Source organism: Octopus bimaculoides, chromosome 16, assembly GCF_046866305.1.
Source record: "Octopus bimaculoides isolate indiv1 chromosome 16, ASM4686630v1, whole genome shotgun sequence".
Taxonomy (NCBI): domain Eukaryota; kingdom Metazoa; phylum Mollusca; class Cephalopoda; order Octopoda; family Octopodidae; genus Octopus; species Octopus bimaculoides.
This window is the reverse complement of record NC_142943.1, coordinates 30,757,604-30,772,603: the sequence shown is the minus strand read 5'-3', so window position 1 is coordinate 30,772,603 and position 15,000 is coordinate 30,757,604. Positions and strand designations below refer to the sequence as shown.

General features: G+C 37.4%; 1 protein-coding gene across 1 annotated transcript in view; it reads right to left on the bottom strand.

Moving 5' to 3' along the window:
• The window catches only part of LOC106869867 (uncharacterized), a 63,819-nt gene that overhangs the window by 42,714 nt on the left and 6,105 nt on the right, over window positions 1-15,000 (bottom strand). Inside the window, exons 2-9 of the mRNA XM_089364396.1 lie at window positions 14,892-14,975; window positions 13,002-13,155; window positions 9,663-9,835; window positions 7,353-7,483; window positions 6,832-6,961; window positions 4,610-4,733; window positions 3,044-3,147; window positions 2,210-2,331 (exon numbers count right to left, since the gene is read on the bottom strand). Coding sequence (XP_089220522.1) covers window positions 2,210-2,331; window positions 3,044-3,147; window positions 4,610-4,733; window positions 6,832-6,961; window positions 7,353-7,483; window positions 9,663-9,835; window positions 13,002-13,155; window positions 14,892-14,975 — 1,022 coding nt within the window. The remainder of the gene's footprint in view (window positions 1-2,209; window positions 2,332-3,043; window positions 3,148-4,609; window positions 4,734-6,831; window positions 6,962-7,352; window positions 7,484-9,662; window positions 9,836-13,001; window positions 13,156-14,891; window positions 14,976-15,000) is intronic.

Sequence of the window (15,000 nt, the reverse complement as noted above, 5' to 3'; positions counted from 1 at the left end):
TTGCAAACGATTCTGCCAGCTCACTGTCTTCATAACAACAACAGCAACAACAACAACAACAATAATAGTTACACAAAAGAAGGCTGTAAAAGGAGACAGAAAGTTTGTTAATAGCAGCACAAGATCAAGTATTAAGGACTAATTGGATAAAAGCCAAGATAGACAAAAACTAAGTAGATTCCCAATGTAGACTATGCAAATCAAAAGAAGAAAGCGTTACTCATATGTAAATGAATGTAGCATGCTGGCACAGAATGAATGCAAGACATGACAACCTAGGGAGAGTAATCCCCTGGGAGTTATGTAGAAAGCTAGGATTTGATCCTACTGATAAATGGTACGAACATGACCATAGTAAAGTACTAGAAAGTAAGAAACATAAGATGTTGTGGAACTTTAGCATTCAGAATAATAGAGTAATAGAAAGTAGAAGGCCTGATTTAGTAGTAGTAGTAGATAAAGAGAATAGAAAGTGCCAGATAATTGACTTTACAGTCCCAGAAGATGAAAAAATCAATATGAGAGGTACAGAAAAAATAGCAAAGGGCCAGGACCTAGCCATTGAATTATAGAGACTATGGAAAGTGTGGGTAAAACCTATCTTAGTTGTTATAGGTGCCTTGGGAACTATCTAAAGATTTGAACAGATGGATAGAAGAAATAGGCATAAAACACAGTTTAGTACAGCTCCAAACAGTTATTAGGGACAGCTAGGATACTTAGGAGGGTTCTTGGCATCTAATGTTACTTGTTGGCCCCTGCAACAGACTCATATTCCATTACAATTGAGCCGACCATCCCCACTTTGGAGTCGTCCGACACCATGACGGTGACGTCGTCTGCGTACACCGACACTGCTCCCCAGAGTCCAATTTCGAAAAGGAGGCCTTGTAACTGTTCCAATTTCCGCAGCAGTGGCTCGAGAGCCAACATATGCAGAGGAGGTGACAGCGGCCAGCTCTGACTGAGGGACCGAATGTGCGATACGACACAGTTTTGATAGATGACCATTTACTCTGACCACTGAGCAGGTACCACAGCGCATTGCAACAATTCAGCCTCTGAAAACGAGTCCGACCCTATCGAAACCTTTTGACTGGTCTAAATTGATCCGGGCCCCACCGGAGCCAGCTTTAGCCCTAGCCATCTCTACGATGTATCGCATAAAGTGGAAGTTGTCGAGGATAGACCTGCTTGGGATTGTGCATCCCAGACCAGACTACTAACGACAAGTGACAGCCTTTTCGCTAACACCTTGGCCAAAATCTTAAACTCTGTGTTTAGTAGAGTTATGGGCCGAAAAGTTCCATACCTATACCTGACCAGTTTTGCTTATGTATTTTCTTGACCTCCAATACTGTCACTTCGTTTTCTTCTCGACCTTCTAAGACGGCCGCCGCTAACCAGGTAATGGATATTTCTGGCGGCACATTCAACACCTTGATCTTGGCAAGGCGTTGGTCGCGGTAGCTGGGGGATTAACATTTTCATTCCTCAAAGTGGTCGAGGAATGACATCTGGCTTCTTCTTCATTCCCAAATCTCACCTCAGTAATTCTAAATTTCTTTCCTCGCGCCCGAGGCATTTTTGTATTTCGCTCTCAGGAACATTTTCCATTCGGCGTGACTTAACTCCGATGCAGCGGTATGTGACCATTCATCTTAAGATATTCTTTATCACGTCGGATGGAGGGTTTAGAGCTAGCCTTCTTCCATTCCTTTTTACAATTTCCCTGGCCATTTTTAGATCGTCTTCATCTATGCGGAAATCTGACAAATAATAATAACAGCCCTTTCTACTATAGGCACAAGGCCTGAAATTTGGTGGGAGGGGACTTGTAGATTACATCGACCCCAGTGTTTCATTGGTACTTAATTTATCGACTCCGAAAAAATGAAAGGTAAAGTTGACCTCGGCAGAATTTGAACTCAGAACGTAAAGACGGACGAAATGCTGCTAAGCATTTTACCCGGCGTGCTAACGATTTTTCCAGCTCGTCGCCTTAATAATAATAATAATAACAATCCTTTCTACTATAGGCAAAACTGAGTGTCCGCCAGATCTCTCTATTTGTTGGTGGGGCTGGAGTGTGTAATGTCATATAACGAAAACAATTTCAACAACTACAAATGTGGTGCATCAGTATGGCCAGTACCCAAAGGTTAAAAGTAGCAAAATAATGAAATGAAAACTATTTATAATTGCATACCTTTCCCCTATTTGTATAGCATAAACCACTTTGGAGTTTCGCTCCATAACAGTCATTCTTTTGACATGCGCAAGATTCCGGTTGGTAGTCGGTAGGGCACTTCTGATTGGTAGTAGTTTGTACTGGTGAAGAGTTAAAAAATTAGAATAGAAATATAAAAATATATAAATCTCACAAGAATTGACTCGGCAGTTTTGTCATGAAGTAAAGAATTACATAAAACGATAATTATTTCTGATCTAAATACAAAAGCTAGTAAATTTAAGGGAAGGGTGATTATGTAATTTGAATGAACCCAGTACTTAACTGGCACTTTATATTGTCAAGCCCGAAAGAATTAAAGACAAAATTTGATTTTTTTTCTGCTTTAGGTGAAGAAATAGACACAAGTACTAATTTAAAAAAATTTTAAAGCATGGTACTTATTCTATCGGTCTTTTATGCCGAACTGCCAAGTTATCATCAACAGTTGTCAAACGCGGCGGTTGAGGAAACGCAAAGGCGCGCGCGCGCACACACACGCACTAATATATATATACGTTGGCTTCCATGTAGCAAATTCACTCACAAGGCATTGGTCGGCTCAGTGCTATAATAGAAAATACTTGCCCATGGTTCTGTGAAGTGAGATTGAACCTAAAACTAAGTCTTTGCAAAGTGGGTTTCTTGACCATACAGCCATGCCTGCACCTGACCGTGCCTGGGTCTATCTATAATAGTCTTTAGCCAACACTATATGTTCCGACACAGAATATGTTATCGGATAGAAACAGAAGGGCTGTAAGTGCTCCACCTAAGATAATTAACCCAGTCATTATTCCATATTTCACTAACCTGTTCTCGTTTGACATCGTGATCCTGAAAATCCAGTGGGACATTTGCAAAAGAATCCGTCGCTTGTCGTTGCAACGCATGTTCCGAAAGGAGCACAGATATTTCTAAAAAAAAAGAGAAGAAAAAACAAATAAGTTAAATGAGATAAATTTTTATATGTTATTTGTAGTCGGGTTGGAATAATGGTAAAACCATTGCTATCGGAAGGTAGGGGCATTTTGAGTCGTTGTCCGGTGTAGGGATCATGGAAATAGGGATCTAATGCTATTTTATAATTGTTGTGACTTGCTGTTAAAAAATACTATAAGGTTCGGTGCCATTGCAACAACGAACAGCGAAAGCTTCGTTTAATTTTCTTTTTTGTTTTAAAACTGAGTTGAAGTAGTCCCTGGTAGCATTGTGAAATCGAAAGTAGGTGGCAAATATCTATGAGGGACACCAAATATTTAGAGAGTTCGGGAAATTTCTTCGGTACATTATATTTTAAACGCATTATAAAGTCTTTGCCAGGGTTAAAATATGTTTATCAGTGAGCAGAAAAATATTTGATGAACAAAATCGACTAAGATTTCCTTATATAAGTTCACGTTTTCTATAATTGTTTCCATAAGCGTTATTACATGTGATGGGTGGAGGTGGTTAAATAAGTCCGTGCAAGTATCTGAAAAATAGGTACAAGTACATTGGTATAGTATAAGGTAATAAGCGTAATAAGCTATGGCACAAAATTAACTCTTTTATTACCATATTCACGCCGAAGTACACTGAATTTGTTTAAATTAATTTTGAAAATAACGAAGGGTTTAATAAAAAAGATCTTTACCATTATTAAGCTGATGTTGGGAACGTAAACTAATATGAAGATATAATGGAAGGTTGAATTTAGCTTACTTTAAAACAGAGATTTAATATCATAGAATCAGTCGACTTTCATAAAACATCTGATAGAAATGAACAACAACAACAATAACAACTGATCAACAGCAACAACAGAAGCAACAACACCATCATATACAACAGCAACATCAATAGTAGTAGCTGCAGTGGCAGCAGCAGTAACGGCAACAATAATCGCAACACAATCCGTATAAATAATAACAGCAGCAGCAAAAACAACAGCAGGAACAGTAACAACGCCATTTACTACCATAGCAACAGCAACAACAACAATAACAACAACAGTAACAGAAATAGCAACAACCACTATATTAGCAACAAGAACAACATGAAGTAGGACAGAAAAATTTCTGCTTCATCAGTGAGAAAGACTACAGAAACTTTAATAACAATGTCATATTTGGCCTTATATTCTTTTTCTCCGAAGAAAGACTTACGTCTGAAACATCTCACTGCAGTTGAGTTAGCAATTAGAATAATATTAACTAGAGCATGAAATTTTGTGCTTTTTCAGAGAGAAAGAATATAGAGACTTTAAATACACTAACAAAAAAGCAGCGTCACCACTGCTAAGAGCAACAACAACAAAAACAGCAACAACAACCACCACACTAGAAACAAGAACATGAACCAGAACAACAACAACAACAACAACAATAACATAGTTACTGTTTGCATGGGTGAGTGGGATTTAGTTGCAGAAACAAGAGATCCTTTTCTTGTCCGTCAGTCATGACGGGGTAGCATTTCGCTGGGTATCCACCACACCTGCCCACTCGGTAGTGAGATTGTCCTGGAAAGGAAAGCAAATGCATCAATAATTAGATATGTACATGTACATGCACACACACACACACACACACACACACACACACACACACACACACACACACACACACATACACATGCACACACACACGCATTTTACAAACACATGTACACACATAGATACACAATTACAAACACAAACAGAAACTCAAGCACACACACACAAAGTCACATGCATATACACATAAACATATACACACACGAACAAATATATACGCACAAACACAAACACATACACACATACAAAACACATACATTCCGCCTTGCACAAGCCCTTCCTCTCACACACATACACACCTCATAAACACACGCACATGTACACACACACACACACACACACACACACACACACACACACACACACACACAAGCGCACACACAAACTCATCCATACACAAACACAAATACATACACAAACACCTTCCATCCAAACACTCTACCTCCAACATAGAACACTTTCACACACACATACGCACACACCTATACACAAATACCTTGACAGGCGGCTGGTATGTATTATCTTACGTGGACAGCAAAGTTGTGATGTCGCTTTGGTGTACGGTCTCCTTCAGATTCGGCGTTCGAATCCCGCAAACAATATTACAAATTTTATTTATACTCTTCTTTATTTGATACAAATGATACTATACCTGGACACTGTAATAGCGGAGAAAGTTACTGACAGGTATGTATAATCTTAGCTACTTAGTTAAGGGTTCTAATTTGAAAAGTCAAATCTGTCATGCTACTTTAGTGTAGTACGGTTTAAAGAAGATGCGATGTTTGAATCCAAGAGACGATGCTACATTTTCACTCGCTTTCTACTGTAGTTGATGTATATATATGTAAGTATGAATGTGTGTATATGTATACATAAAATGGCTTGAACAATATCAGATAGAACCCAATAAGTTGTCTTTTTTTTATTGTTTCGAACTGATGCAATTATATATGATTCGCAAATATATTTATCCTTTATCTTTTATTTGTTTCGGTCATTGAACTGCAGCCACCCTAGGATACCACCCATGAGGATTTTATTCAAACAAATCAACCCCAAAAGCATAACAGTCACAATTGAGGCCAATGAAAGAAATTTGGGTAATTTAAGAATTAAGGAAGCTTTACTCATACACAGACTAGGACCCCAAATTAACAACAGGATGGAAGTTGGTAATCAATATATTATTTAGCTACATCTGGATGTATGTAGGTTCATTCTTAATAGCATGCTCATGTATTGTTTTAACAAAAGAAAAGAAGAAGGGCAAAAAAAGAAAAAAAAAAAGAAGCTGCACGTATAACACATAACTTAGAAGCAGCGCCACAGATGTACCAACACACACGAGATTGAAACAGCAGACCTCACACACTTCTCATGAGGAATTCCGGAAGAAGCTTCGTGAGACCACTACTGAGACGCTTCCGAAAAAAAGACCGTTGGAAAACAGTTTATAGCAGAAACTCCAGAAGATCTGAAGAAGGAATTGTAATTCCGAAATATCATCGGACTATAGATAACTAAATTACAACAGGTATATAGTCCATTTTTTTTGTTTTATAGTGCATTGTTGTACCATTCTAAACTTTTTATTCTTTACAACCCCACTATGTACTTTTGAAGTTTAGTAAATACTCTATCGGTCTCTTAAGCCGTACCACTAAATTACGCGACATAAACAAACCAACATCGGTTGTCAAGTGGTAGACACTTCCACAAAGACAACCACAAACACACCCACGCATTTACACGTGCGCACGCACGTACTCATATATATATATGCAATGGGCTTCTACACAGTTATCCCCATCCAAGTTCACTCATAAGGTATTGGTCGGACCGGGGCTATTGTAGAAGACACTTGCCCAAGGTACAACGCCGTGGGACTGAGGCCGAAACTATGTGGTGGCAAAGACAACTTCTTAACTAAACATAGCCACGCCAACATCCTTCTTAAAAATTTGAAACAGACATCCCCTTAAAAACCAACATAAAAAACACAAATCACGAAACAGAGAAATTATACACGCGATTAATATTTAAAGCCTTTGCTATAACATACCTGCAGTGTAAACAGAGAGAGCTAAGGAACCACCACATTTTCGATAGCGTTGACCACTACAGCGCATGGTACAGCCTCTGGACACACCCAGTTTGTTGTAGCTATTTCCACAGTAACAGTATCTTCCAGACTGCAAAGGAAGACGATAATAGTGCAAAATTAATCAAAGGACATACTAAGTCTATGTCTACCTGCTGGAAATAACAGTCAAAATTCTTATTTAAATCGCCAAATACACGGATAATAACGAGAGAAATCAACCGTCTGAACGCAAACGAATCAGTTGCAGTGCAGACTTCAACACGATGGGTTGGGGCTCTCTATCATGGTAACGCGTGCTGAGGAATGTAGTGTTGAGCACTCAGTCTCACTGATCGATATTAGAGTACACACACACACACACACACACACACACACACACACACACACACACACACACATCTAGAAGAAACCTTGAAATCACGTGGTTGGGAAGCAAACTTCGTACCACACAACCATGCCTGCATCAATGATGAACTTACCTCCAGACCAGCATAATAATATCCGCCCTCTCTGCAATGAAGAATGCATTTTTCTATTGTCATACTCGAACTTGACCAGCGCAACATTGGGAGAACTCTTCTACTGCTGTCTTTAAAGCAACCCATATATTCTGAAAAAAAAAAAAAATAATAATCACAATCCTTTCTACTAGAGGTACAAGGTCTGAAATTTTTGGGAACGGGCTAAGTCGATTACATCGACCCCAAAACTCCACTGGTACTCAATTTATCAACCCCGAAATGATAAAAGGCGAAGTCGATCTCGGTGGAACTTGAACTCAGAACATAAAGACGGCGAAATGCTGTTAAGCATTTTGCCCGGCATGCTCACGATTCTGCCAGCTCACCGCCTTGGAGGAAGATTCTGCCGGCTCGCCGCCTTGGAGGAAGATTCTGCCGGCTCGCCGCCTTGGAGGAAGATTCTGCCAGCTCGCCGCCTTGGAGGAAGATTCTGCCAGCTCGCCGCCTTGGAGGAAGATTCTGCCAGCTCACCGCCTTGGAGGAAATAATCAAAAGAGTAAACAAAGATTTCCCCCATCCAAAACAGTTTTTCTAACATAGATTACTTGTATATGGTAGCTTCCCCACCTTCACTGATAATTGCCTTATTCCTGTGCTGCCTCGTTGTCAATAACGTTTCTGATTTCCCGTCCATGACCGCACACATGACTATCTTCCCTGCGGGCAATCTGGGCATGACTTTAAACTATATCTTGTAGTGGGGCTTTGGTTCAGGAGTTTCAGACATTTGAGGTGTGTGGAAATACCTCTTAGCCTCTTTTGTTCCCAGGTTAACTCTGACTCGAAGTAGTAGCACCTGTCACGGTTTCAGTTACGGATTTACAAGCAGATGTGATGACAGTCCCTCTGAGTGCGGGAGAAGCAGAAATATTTCTGTGTACATACGTATACGCACACAGATATACATGTATACATACATTAATACGACAGATATGCATACATACATGCATACGCACACACACACACACACACACATATATATATACATATATGTGTGTGTGTGTGTGTATGTGTGTATATATATGTATGTATATATATATATATATATATATATATATATATATATATATATATATATATATATATATATATATATATGGGAGAATATACAAAAAATAACAACAGACGAGGACAGGTGGTGTAAATAACAAAAGTATATATTAGTATGACGCTCGGGAATACGGAAAGTCTTTGACGTTTCGAGCTACGCTCTTCAACAGAAAGAATACGGAGACAAGGAGAAAAATACGGAGAAAAAAAAAATTGAATAGTGTTCAGTCAACGGTCAATCATAATAATGGCCGATCATAACAATGACTGACCGGAAGTTAGAAATTCTTATATATATATATATATGTATATATGTACATGTATATATATATGTGTGTGTATATATATATATATATATATATATATATATATATATATATATATATATATATATATATATATATATATATATATATATACACATATATATATTAATGTTTGTTTGTATGTCCAGTTATAATAAAAACGTCAGCCGATGGGTTAGTTGGAGGAAATTTGGAAGTTACTGTCAACAACGTTGTTGTTTAAGAGTACTATATATATAAAAGGCGAGCTGGCAGAATGGTTAGCATGCCGGACTAAATGCTTAGTAGTATTTCGCTTGTTGCTACGTTCTGAGTTCAAATTCCGCCGGGGTCGACTTTGCCTTTCATCTTTTCAGGGTCGATAATATAAGTACCAGTTGCGTACTGGGGTTGATGTAATCGACTAGTCCCGTCCCCGAAAATTTCAGACCATGCGCCTATAGTAGAAAGGATTCTCTCTCTCTCTCTCTATATATATATATTTCTTCCTCCTTTAACGCCTATGTGATATAATTCTTGGGAGAGAAATACATTTGCGGCTGAAGGTAGCTTTATATTGTCAATTATACACTGATGTAACAACTATAAAGCTTGAAACACGTGTACCGTAGAATCCTTTGTGTTTTTGTTTTTACTTTTTGCATTTACAATTTATATATATATATATATATATATATATATATATATATATATATATTAAATTCTGTGTGTTGTATGTTGCATGTGCGCTTGTGTGTATGGGCGCAGTTGCAATGACGAGGCTAATGATACTGAGACATGCCATTTTCGACAGCCTCAGGTCAACCGATAAATTGTGAGTGTAATTGGGTTCATAGGAATTACATAGAGGCATGGTAACACTAGTATATAAACATGTCTTGCAACTCTTGCAGCCGCTTAGACTTGTACTTACCGTACTTGCTTAATGTTACCGTCCCATTACGTCCGCCATCTTGGAAGTGTCCTTCCCATTTCCATCTCGCTTTCTGGTGTATTATAAAAGGTGTTCCACTCAGATCAATACTGAATACGCCCTGAGGTCGACATCGCGGTAAGGGACTGAACATGCCACCAGCTGTACCGTAACTAATAAAAAAAAAAACAACAGCATATATTCATGAAGATATATATGCATATATTCATATATGTATGTACTTATGCATATATATCATGTATGTATATGCATATATGTATACATATATGTGTGTACACACATACACATATATATGTACATGCATACATATATGTATACATACATATATATATATATATATATATATATATATATATATATATATATATATATATATATATATATATATATATATATATATATATATACATATATATATATATATATATATATGTGAAAATATTTACACACACACACACACACACACACACACATATATACTGGGTTCTTCCGAAAATAAGTGTTCTGTTTTGAAACGCAATTTTATCATAGTAATTTAATTATATTTCAGGTGAATTTCGAGATCCTTAATAACTGATGTATGCTCTTAAATAATTTTCTACTTATTTCAGACAGAAAACATTCTTGAAGCATAGGTGCCGTTAATTATGAACATGACAATAAAAGGACCTTCGCTTACTTTTCTTGCATGAGTTCAAGCTTGGGCACAATGCTTCCTAAACTGCTGCCAATATCGACAGAGCATGGGGAGAGAGGTCTACAAGTGATCGCTCAGTATGAAGGGGGTTTCAGAAATTCTGTAGTGGTGATGAGAGCCTTGAAAATGAAGAAGGTTGAGGGCGGTCATGCAGTCTTGACAATGAACAATTGCAAGCAATTGTTGAGCAAAAGTCACGTCAAAGTGTCAGCAGCACTTGGTGTCGGTATTGGCACTTGGTGTCTGCAGAAGATTGGTAAGATGGAAAAGCTCGATAAATGGGTACTGCATGAGCTCAATGAAAATCAAAAAGTTTGGCGTTTTGAAGAGTGCTCCATGCTCTTTCTGCGAAACACTAATGATCCTTTTCTTGACAAAATAGTCACTTGTGACGAAAAGTGGATCCTTTATGTTAACCGTAAATGATCAGGTCAATGGCTTGATCGTGATGAGTCCCCCAAACATTTCCCAAAGTCAAAGTTGCATCAACAAAAGATTATGGTGACTGTCTGGTGGTCTGCAATTGGTGTTGTCCATTACAGCTTTCTGGAAGCCAATCAGAGCATTACAGCAGAGGTTTACTGCAATCAACTCGCTGAAATGCATGCTCACTTGCAAAAAATGAGACCTGCATTGGTGAATCGACATGGCCCAATTCTTCTCCACGATAATGCAAAGCCACATGTTGCAAGAATGACCCTCCAGAAACTCACAGACTTGGGATACGAGACTTTAACACAACCTCCATATTCTCCTGATCTTCCACACACTGACTACCATTTTTTAAAGCATTTAAACGCGTTTTTAAGTGATAAAACTTTCAGGTTCAAACCATAGGTGGAGTCAGCTTTCAAAGATTTCTTAACATCAAAGCCAATAAGTTTTTATCAACGAGGCATAAATAATCTCGTTGATCGATGACAGAGATGCATAGATGTTCACGGTTCATACTTTGACTAATCAAAACATTTATATTGCTAATTTTTCCAGAATAAAATTATGGTTCTGAAATCGGCCATTATTTTTGGAACAACCTAATATATATACATATATATATATATATATATATATATATATATATATATATATATATATATATATATATATATATATACACACACTTTACATATATATATATATCAATGTATTAGATTACTGGTTATTGGTTGTGTAATTCATATTTTACGTGGCACTATACACAAATACGCACGCATTCACACAGTCTCGCACATATACATATACAAATATAATCTGTAAGCAGAACGTTAAAAGTATACAAAAGTTTTTAGCGCTTTTGCAATCTAAATTTCAGTGATGGCGCTTTTGTTTCTTTGTTAGAAAGCAGCTCCTTCCCTACACGAGGAGTTCAAATTCCCTCGGTGTCAATAGAATAAGTACTTATTCTATTGACACCGAGGGAATTTGAACTGAGTCATGTACTGAGGTCAACGTGAAACAATCGACTAAACCTCTACCCCATATATATGGTCATTACAACAATGTTTTTAAAGAATTATATATCGTTGTGGTGTAGCAGAAACATCGGGTTGCAGAATTAGTAAAACGCCGATTACTGAGTGAGCATTGAGTCAAAAATACTCCTAACTACGCCTCTGAATGAATGAGTGGTATTATGTCAACGCAGGTCATCGTATTTAGTATCGTCTTTTTCGTCGTCTGTTCGATTGCTGCCAGAGTCATCTTTGATAGACATCCATTTTAAGATTCAAATTTTTACTGGTATCTCCAGAAATTCCTGATCAATTTCGACCCAGATTTAATCGCTGACTATAGAAATCCAATTAATTTTTCACTCTTACTACTTTTGAAAGAAAAGCATAAATTTCTTAACTTGCTATGCTCCGCTTGCACTAGAATATGGACGATTTGTGCGGCGTAAAAAAATAAAAAAGAAATTATGTTCAGCGTTCTGGTGTAATATGTAGGCACCCAGCGATAAGGTGTAAACTTAATCCTTAATCCAACTGAACACTACCATCTGACTCTTGGGTAAAAAAGAAGAAGCAGAGTTTCCTTCACAAGTCATATTGACTCATAAGGGCCGGTTTCCCGGTTTCATGGCGTATATATTCCCCAACTTGACGGGACGCCGATCCGTGGCAGGATTACTCAATTTTACCAGCTGCGTGGACTGGAACAACGTGAAATGAAGCGTTTTGTTCAAGAACACAACACATAATCCGGTCCAGGATTCGAATCTACAATCTTACGATCGTGAATCCAGCACCCTAACAACTAGGCCACGCGCCTCCATGACCCATGAGTACTTTTAGCTGAGTCTATACTGTTGCAAGGATTTAGGTTAGGTTTCCTGATAGAACAATTTCCACCCTTTTCCCTACCAAACTCGGAGGCTTCCCCAAAATATGGTGGACTCTGTCCTTTCTTATCTAGCTAAGCCAGAACTTCGCCTCCCATAGTTTCAATTCACAGTTGCAGTTTTGCATTTTTCTCTTTGAAAATATTTTTGAGAAAAACATTACATTATTACTCTTTATACATCCATCACAAAAACACTGAGTTTCAATACATGTCTTATCAAAAGCTTCCCCACCACTCCACGAAGCATTTACTGAGGCTTTAATTAAACATAGCGATACCTGATATTGTTAGGTCCATATGAGCGAGTAAAAGTGAAGTCATTTCTTATTATGCTGTTAGCAGCAATGTCGAAAGCGACTTTGACGAATTCAGTTCGTCCACGTTTTGAGTAAAGCTTGCGTGGAGTATTTTGGTAACAGTCATACGGGAGACCTGAAATAGAAACAAGCAAATTAGCTTCTTAATCGCATCATCTAAATAGCTCAAACTATTAGCAATAACATAACATTGTGTAGAATATAACGGCTTTGCCAATAGAGCAGTACAATAAAGATATTTTTGTTGTTGTTATTTAGTTCCACGTCAACCCTGATTAAGCAAACTGCTGATCAAAAGCATTCTAGAAATTACTTTCTACCTTTTTTGGAGAACGTGCTATCCAGTGTTTCTAGCTGTTGTTTCTAGCGGGAAAAGTGACCACTCTGAAGCTCTCTTAACGGTTTATGGTCTTTATAGTGGTTGGGTGCTGATGTTATTTGAAATTTTTCGAGCTTCTTTTTGGAGAACCCTTAGAAAAGTTGTGGTTAGGATCAAAAAACAATAATCTAAACTTTTTTTTGCGATTTCAATTTTGTACTTCCCTGTTGAAGTTTGAAACCCCGCCAGAATAGGGGTAAATACTAATTTAATCAATTTAAAACTCTACGTGAATATATAGTATTTTAGCTTAGCATGGGTTTTTTTAATACATTGAATCCAAAAATAGTATTTGACATTCCAAGATGGCGGCCAGAGTACATAATTTTTAAATGAAATCAGTAGCTGTTACCAAGAATGTCATGTGATATGTCTTTATATATGTTTTTGAGGTCATAGAACACGAATTTGATGCGGAATAAACAGTTTAATAAATAATTAAGTAATTAAATTTTACAGAAGAATGAACATTTCCCGAGTTCCGTAATTTATCAGATACACTAATACATTAATAACCATTATGACTTCAGAACCTCACACCAAGTCATTCAATGCATGATTGAAATCAATAAGGCTTACATTTGTCTTGCAACTCACATTATTCAAATAAATCTTCAAATTTATTGCATATCGTTCCATAGACGGTTTTTGATAATTTTATTTAAGATGGAAAATGTTGCTGGTTTTTGGCACAGAAAGGGCCGTGTGTCTGGCATATCTGATTTCTAAATACAGTCTATTGACCTTTTCTTTATCCAATATATCTGTCATAAAATAGGCCTCTACCTCAGTGCTGCTAGTAAATAGTCCACTATGCTATTCTAAAATATCAAGGTCAGCTGTCCGTCGTCTATCCATTGCTATAGTGGTGATTTCCTTCTTCTCCAGTCCGTCCAACATTAACTGCTACTGGTGGTTATCTCATTCTTTAATGATGTCAGGTACTCACCACTCCCCCAAGTTTGGTGAGTTTGGTATAAAGCGCTTAACAGCTTTTAAGCTATAAAGCGCTTAACAGTATAGGCGTGTCGTCCGACTCAAATTTTCATGCACCTTTGGCCATTTCAGTCTGACCGGTCGCCTATACTACTAATCGCGTTACAGGTGCGAAACCAATGGTCCCTGTATGACTGGCCATAACATTTAACTTCCATGTATATATGTATATATATATATATATATATATATATATATATATATATATATATATATATATATATATATATATATATATATATATATATATATATATGCATGTGTGTGTGTAGTGTGTAGAAGAGTGTAGGCTCGGAATGTTAAAGATTTCTTCCAATTTTCCCGAGCGTAAACCTAATACATTCTGTTGTTCTTTTACCTCGTCTTTGAGTTTTTGTTTGGACTATATATGTACACACACATGCGCGCGCACGCACACACACATATGTACAAAAAGGTGTAAACAGTTAAATCATGTACTAAATTTTCATACTTACTAACGTAATTATACACAGACGCATAATTCTTAGATCTTCCCGCCGGCAAAGTCAGGTATTCTTTCGGATTCTTAGATTTAATACCTGAAAAAGAAAGACGAGTGGAATG